Below are 7,309 nucleotides of genomic sequence, written 5' to 3'. Positions count from 1 at the left end.
GAGAAGGAGAAGCCCTGCTGTCTGGAGAAGGACATGCCATGCTGTCAGGAGAAGGGAAAACCATTAAAATAAGACCATGTCCTCCTAAAACTGGCTGTAACTCCAGTCTGTTTGTGAAATTTAAATATTTATTTATTATTATAATAATAATTTCTCTCTCCAATTGGTCGTTAAGGTCTTGGCCAATCTCTGCAACTCCCGCACGGATTCGGGAGAGGCAAAGGTTGAGAGCCATGCATCCTCAGAAACACGACCCTGCCAACCCGCACTGTTCTTGACACACTGCTCGCTTAACCCGGAAGACAGCCGCACCAATGTGTCAGCGGAAACACCGTCCAGCAGGCCGACCAGGGTCAGCTTGTAGCGCCCGGCCAGCCACAATGAGTCGCTAGAGCGCGATGAGACAAGGAAATCCCGGACGGCCGGTTGACGCTGACCGAACCCTCCCCTAACCCGGATAACGCTGGCCCAAAGCCTCCCCTAACCCAGACGACCCTGGGCCAAAGCCTCCCCTAACCCGGATGACCCTGGCCCAAAGCCTCCCCTAACCCGGATGACGCTGGCCCAAAGCCTCCCCTAACCCGGATGACGCTGGCCCAAAGCCTCCCCTAACCCGGATGACGCTGGGCCAAACCCACTCCTAACCCAGACAACGCTGGGCCAAACCCACTCCTAACACGGACGACGCTAGGCCAGTTGTGTGACAGCCTATGAACGAACCCAGGTCTGTAGCAATGCAGTGCCTTAGACCGCTGCGCCCCTCGGGAGGACATATTACAATTCTAATAACGGGAATGTGTAATCTATTCTTATTTAAAAAAGTAAAGAAAGTAAAGAACGGAAGGTGGCATTTAAAAATGTCAGAGTAATAAAATAAATGAATTCATGAGCAGTCAATATGACTGCTTTAGCAGTTCTAGTGTTAAGAGCAAGGCTTCTCTGTTTGGAGCCAGCTGCAGTTTTGCTAGGTCTTTCTTTGCTGCACTTAACCATATTAGCAGACAGTAATCAAGATGGCAAAAGATCAGAACCTTAACAATTCGTACAATAGATTTTTGTGTAAAAAACGCAGAACATTTCTTCACAACAACTCTGTCAATATGACTTGACCATGGAAATTGACCATCCAATGTTTATTTTCCTCAACTTGCCCAACGGTCAGACCAAAGAGTTTTATAACTACACCAAGACAGATCACACCCTGGCAGAACAAGCAAGGAGGTGGACAGAGCCAAGAACGAGCTAGCGAGATCCTATTGGCCAGTTCTAACACGCATCTGCATAATTCCTTTATGGAACACCTACTCTGTTTTCAATAACTCAAATCACCTTTGCAGTCTTTCAAAACAACGTGATTTAAAAAAACTCTGGAAATGTGTAAAGTCTTCAAAACTTAGTCCAATATGTTCATAACAGATTTTAGTTCTGGGAACAGAAAACTGCATTGAGATAAAATGTTTCATTGATGATAAAATGTGCAGAATCTAGGCCAAAATCCATCTCGTTCCATCTCCCACTGCCGGCTACTGGGCTTCCTCTCAATTCCATATTTGGTACTGTGTGAAAACATCCAGTGAAATATCTGTCTCATTGTTCTATCTGTGGTAACACCCTTAATGTACAACTCCATTTGAGGTTTAGGTCTTAGAGAATGTTTTGAACCAAACACAATTATTTTAATTTTATTCAGTTTAGTATTAAACATTCTGATACTGACTGGAACTCCTTATTTAGAATGTCAGTGACCTCACTGGATTCAGATGTTGACATGTAGAGTGTGGAACCATCCGCATACAGATTCATTCTAGCTGCGTAAAGAATAGAGAACATTAATGGCCCAAAGGAACTGCCCTGAGGGACACCGCACTGTACATATCTGTTATCTGATGTTAGAGAAGCTTCCATTGAAGAACACTCTCCGGGTTCTAGTGGATAAATAACTCTCCAACCACGTGATGGGACATGATGTATGTTCATTTTTTTTAATAACAAGTGATGATCAATAACGTCAAATGCTGCACTGAAATCTAACAGTACAGCTCCAACTATCATCTCATTATCCATTTATTTTAACCAATCATCAGTCATCTGAGTCAGTGCCGTACAAGTTGAGTGCCCTTCTCTACGGGCATGCTGAAAGTTAGTTGTCGTTCTCTGAAAAATACCATTGTATTTGAAAAACACAATTCTCTCTGTCAGTTTACTAAGAACAGGCAGCAAACTGATTGGTTGGCTGTTAGAGCAAGCAAAGGGTGCTTTACTATTTTTAGGCAGTGGAATTGGTTTAACTTCCTTCCACGCCTGTGGACACACCAACTCCTTTAGGTTTTTGGTTAAAGATCTGACAAATAGGGGTGTCAATACAGTCTGCTACCATTATCTATAGTTCCCCATCATGGTTGTCTATACCTCGTGGTAATACAGTCTGCTACCATTCTCTATAGTTTACCATCTAGGTTGTCTATACCTGGTGGTAATACAGTCTGCTACCATTCTCAAAAGTGTCCCACCGGGTGGTTTATCATTATTGATGGTTAAACTTTTTAGGGATAAGGGGCAGCATTTTCACTTTGGATGAATTGAGTGCCCATAGTGAACTGCCTCCTACTCTGTCCCAGATGCTAATATATGCATATTATTATTATTACTATTTGATAGAAAACACTCTGAAGTTTCTAAAACTGTTTGAATTATGTCTGTGAACTCATATGGCAGGCAAACTTCCAAACAGGAAGTGGAAATTCTGGGGCTGTTGAATTTTCAACTCATCGCCTCTTCACCTCCCAGTAAGATATGGATCTGTTTGCACTTCCTACTCCTTCCACTAGATGTCAACACTCAGTAGAACGTGGAATGAAGCCTCTAGTGTGATTTGGGACCGGATGGCAGCTATTGGAGTCAGTGGTCTGGCAGAATGCCAGTTCCTGGTCAGGCGCATTTCTCATGATATCGCCATGCTTTCTATTACTGTGTAGACAAAAACTAATGCTCCGGTTGGAACATTATTGGATATATATGATAACAACATCCTGAAGATTGATTCTCTACTTAGTTTGACCAGTTTATTCGACCTGGAATATAACTTTTTGAAGTTTTCGTCCGAGTTCGCCTGGACTGGTGCCAGCGTTTGGACATGTGAACTAAACGTGGCTGGCTGGCTGTTTGGCTGGCTGGATGGTTGGATGGTTGGTTGGCTGGCTGGCTGGCTGGCTGGATGGTTGACTGGCTGGCTGGATGGTTGGCTGAATGGCTGGCTGGCTTGCCTACTGAATGGCTGGTTGGCAGGCTGGCTGGCTGGCTGGCTGGCTGACTGGCTGGTTGGTTGGCTGCCTGGCTGGCTGACTGGATGGTTGGCTGGTTGGCTGGTTGGCTGGTTGGCTGGCTGGTTGGATGGATGGATGGTTGGATGGTTGGTTGGCTGGCTGGCTGGCTGGATGGTTGGCTGGTTGACAGGATATCAGGTGGTTAGCTAGTCTAAAATACCTGTGTTTCTGCTACCGGCGGAGGAAGGGGTGGAGTTGGGTCGTAGCGAGGGTGGTTGATTCAGCCGCTCCTCTCTGTCTTTCTGCTTAGTGTATCAGCCAATCAGACCCAACATTGATGATAATGTAAATCAAGTGTTTGGATTAATCAGATGGTATGTACTGTTGATATTTAAACTAGGCAGCTTTCTGCACACACTCGACCAGTGACCTAATTTCAAGCCATGTGTGGTTGGATACCGGGTGAGTGTAAGTGCAGCCTGGAAAAACAGCAGACCAGCAGGGTTCTTCAGCAGCCCCAATAGGAGAACTCTTTTTGATTCCACGTTTTGGGTTCTACATGGAACCGAAATGGTTCTACCTGGAACCAAAAGGGTTCTACCTGGAACCAAAAGGGTTCTTCAAAGGGTTCTCCTACAGGACAGCTGAAGAACTCTTCTAGATTCTACATACCACTGTTTTAAAGAGTGTAGGTCTAACTCTAACTTCATGTGGGGCATCAGGAAACCTGGTGGTTAGAGGAGGCAGGTAGCCTGGTGGTTAGAGGAGGCAGGTAACCTGGTGGTTAGAGGAGGCAGGTAGCCTGGTGGTTAGAGGAGGCAGGTAACCTGGTGGTTAGAGGAGGCAGATAACCTGGTGGTTATAGGTGGCAGGTAACCTGGTGGTTATAGGTGGCAGGTAACCTGGTGGTTAGAGGAGGCAGATAACCTGGTGGTTAGAGGAGGCAGGTAACCTGGTGGTTAGAGGAGGCAGTTAACCTGGTGGTTAGAGGAGGCAGGTAGCCTGGTGGTTACCCTGAGGTTATTAATGACACTATGGGTGGTGTATCACCCAGTCACTACAAAGATACTAAGTATCCCTTTGATCACGGTGAGGTTATTAATGACACTGTGGGTGGTGTATCACCCAGTCACTACAAAGACACTAAATATCCCTTTGATCACGGTGAGGTTATTAATGACACTGTGGGTGGTGTATCACCCAGTCACTACAAAGATACTAAGTATCCCTTTGAACATGGTGAGGTTATTAATGACACTGTGGGTGGTGTGTCACTACAAAGATACTAAGTATCCCTTTGAACACGGTGAGGTTATTAATGACACTGTGGGTGGTGTATCACCCAGTCACTACAAAGATACTAAGTATCCCTTTGAAGACGGTGAGGTTACTAATGACACTGTGGGTGGTGTATCACCCAGTCACTACAAAGATACTAAATATCCCTTTGAAGAAGGTGAGGTTATTAATGACACTGTGGGTGGTGTATCACCCAGTCACTACAAAGATACTAAATATCCCTTTGAACACGGTGAGATTATTAATGACACTGTGGGTGGTGTATCACCCAGTCACTACAAAGATACGAAATATCCCTTTGAACACGGTGAGGTTATTAATGACACTGTGGGTGGTGTTTCACCCAGTCACTACAAAGATACAGGCGTCCTTCCTAACTCAGATAATGGAGAAAGTAACTGCTCAGGGATTTCACCATGAGGCTAACGGTGATTTTAAAACAGAGTTTTAATGTCTGTGATAGGAAAAAAACTGAGGATGGATCAACAAGGTTGTAGTTATTCCACAAAAATTTGGAGGATCATTTAAGGCATCAACACTTTTAAAAAATGTATTGATTTCATCATTTACTGTTATGTATTTAAGAAAAAACAGGTAATACAAATAATTTGATTTGTCCAGCTCAGGATTTTCATGAGATCTTTCATTTGTTTATTAATATAATGAACATGCTTGGCGCAACCTTGCTACACTCAGGAACCTGAAAAAAATATAGATTTTTTAAATATTGTATTCAATGTGAATGTGACTTTCTTTACTTAATAATAGTAAAGTATTTGTTAAACATTTAATTTCAGATTTGAAATATATATTTTTAAAATATTGTTTAATAAATACTTTACTATTATTAAGTAAAGAAAGTCACATTCACGTTGAACACTCATTTAATTTCAGATAAGATTTGACTTATATTAATTTAAGCAACATTTCAATTGCCGCATGTTTCAGATTTTTCAGATTTTATTTTCAAATATTTGTTCAAATATGTCAAATATGCATTTAATCAAACTATTAAAAGGACAATAGGTTAAACCCTGGTGAGCTGAGAAAATCATTTCAAGATTACTTTAATAAAAACGATATGGTAAAAAATAAATGGTTTACCCCCCCCCCACACACACACACACTATTCACACATTACACCTGTCAGTGGGTCTTATTAACCTTTTGGATGATCCCTGGTGTAGGGGGGGGGGTCTTCTTGTGTGCTGTGTAGGGAGGGGGTGTCTTGGTGTGCTGTGTCGGGGGGGGGGTCTTGGTGTGCTGTGTAGGGGGGTCTTCGTGTGCTGTGTCGGGGGGTCTTGGTGTGCTGTGTAGGGGGTCTTGGTGTGCTGTGTAGGGGGGTCTTTGTGTGCTGTGTAGGGGGTCTTGGTGTGCTGTGTAGGGGGGTCTTGGTGTGCTGTGTAGGGGGTCTTTGTGTGCTGTGTAGGGGGTCTTGGTGTGCTGTGTAGGGGGGTCTTTGTGTGCTGTGTAGGGGGTCTTGGTGTGCTGTGTAGGGGGTCTTTGTGTGCTGTGTAGGGGGGATCTTGGTGTGCTGTGTAGGGGGGTCTTTGTGTGCTGTGTAGGGGGGTCCTGGTGTGCTGTGTAGGGGGGTCTTTGTGTGCTGTGTAGGGGGGATCTTGGTGTGCTGTGTAGGGGGGTCTTTGTGTGCTGTGTAGGGGGGTCCTGGTGTGCTGTGTAGGGGGGTCTTTGTGTGCTGTGTCAGGGGGTCTTTGTGTGCTGTGTCAGGGGGGTCTTGGTGTGCTGTGTAGGGGGGTCTTGGTGTGCTGTGTAGGGGGTCTTCGTGTGCTGTGTAGGGGGGTCTTGGTGTGCTGTGTAGGGGGTCTTGGTGTGCTGTGTCGGGGGGGTCTTGGTGTGCTGTGTCGGGGGGGGGTCTTGGTGTGCTGTGTCGGGGGGGGGGGGGTCTTGGTGTGCTGTGTAGGGGGGGTCTTGGTGTGCTGTGTAGGGGGGGTCTTCATCTGGGGGATTAAAGCTGAAGCCCTTTGGAAATCACACTCCATATTCCCTGTTGCAGAACCACATGCAGCTGACGTCTCGGTACAGAACCTTTCCCCAGGTGAAAGAGTGACCACCTGGTGGAGCCTCATTGTGGACGGTAACGGCTGGAAGGTGTAGCTGGCATTTCTTTCACAGCTTCCTCCACAGCTTCCTCCACAGCTTCCCTCACAGCTTCCTTCACAGCGTCCTCCACAGCTTCCTCCACAGCTTCCTCCACGGCTTCCTTCACAGCTTCCTCCACAGCTTCCTCCACAGCTTCCCTCACAGCTTCCTTCACAGCGTCCTCCACAGCTTCCTCCACAGCTTCCTCCACAGCTTCCTCCACAGCTTCCTCCACAGCGTCCTCCACAGCTTCCTCCACAGCTTCCTCCACAGCTTCCTCCACAGCTTGCTCCTTCTTGTAAAACATGTTCTCCTTGGGTTGTTTCCTCGCTCAGAGCTTGGTACAGGGACAATGACGTGGGCATATAAAACCCTTTGGCTTTACAAGCCTGTCGGCCCTCCTCTTCGATGTGCCTCCTTCCACTGGCTTCAAAGTAGTTCCAGATTCCTCTTGTAAAACCCCTTCTTGAACATTTCAGTACAAACGAGGGGGAGAAAAACATCACCACTCTGCCTCTGTCCTGTGTGCAGGGACAGTCGCTTAAAAAAACAAAAAGGGATGGTTGTCACATCCTGGCATCTCCATCGGATTTCCCTCGGGATGGGCTCCAGGTGCTTCCGTTTGGCAGGTGGTCCCTTCAGTCTGG

The 7,309-nt window shown here is 45.9% G+C and overlaps 1 protein-coding gene across 1 annotated transcript; it reads right to left on the bottom strand.

Moving 5' to 3' along the window:
• Positions 1-5,721: 5,721 nt before the first annotated feature.
• LOC135539019 (uncharacterized) lies at positions 5,722-6,969 on the bottom strand. Its single transcript, XM_064964906.1, has 2 exons — positions 6,683-6,969; positions 5,722-6,499 (listed from the first exon to the last, which is right to left on the bottom strand). The coding sequence occupies exons 1-2, from the start codon at positions 6,967-6,969 to the stop codon at positions 5,722-5,724; spliced, it is 1,065 nt and encodes a 354-aa protein (XP_064820978.1).
• Between the last annotated feature and the right edge of the window lie 340 nt (positions 6,970-7,309).

This window comes from Oncorhynchus masou, unplaced genomic scaffold, assembly GCF_036934945.1.
Source record: "Oncorhynchus masou masou isolate Uvic2021 unplaced genomic scaffold, UVic_Omas_1.1 unplaced_scaffold_1107, whole genome shotgun sequence".
Taxonomy (NCBI): Eukaryota; Metazoa; Chordata; class Actinopteri; order Salmoniformes; family Salmonidae; genus Oncorhynchus; species Oncorhynchus masou.
The sequence above is the reverse complement of the archived record's forward strand: the minus strand, read 5'-3'. Positions and strand labels throughout refer to the sequence as shown.

Bases quoted from the DNA above. Each gene is read 5' to 3' on its own strand.
- LOC135539019 (XM_064964906.1), bottom strand. From the start codon at position 6,969: ATGTTTTACAAGAAGGAGCAAGCTGTGGAGGAAGCTGTGGAGGAAGCT. The intron at 6,500-6,682 runs GCCAGCTACACC...CCCCCTACACAG, and splicing joins GAGGAAGCTGTGAAAGAAAT to CACACCAAGACCCCCCCTAC.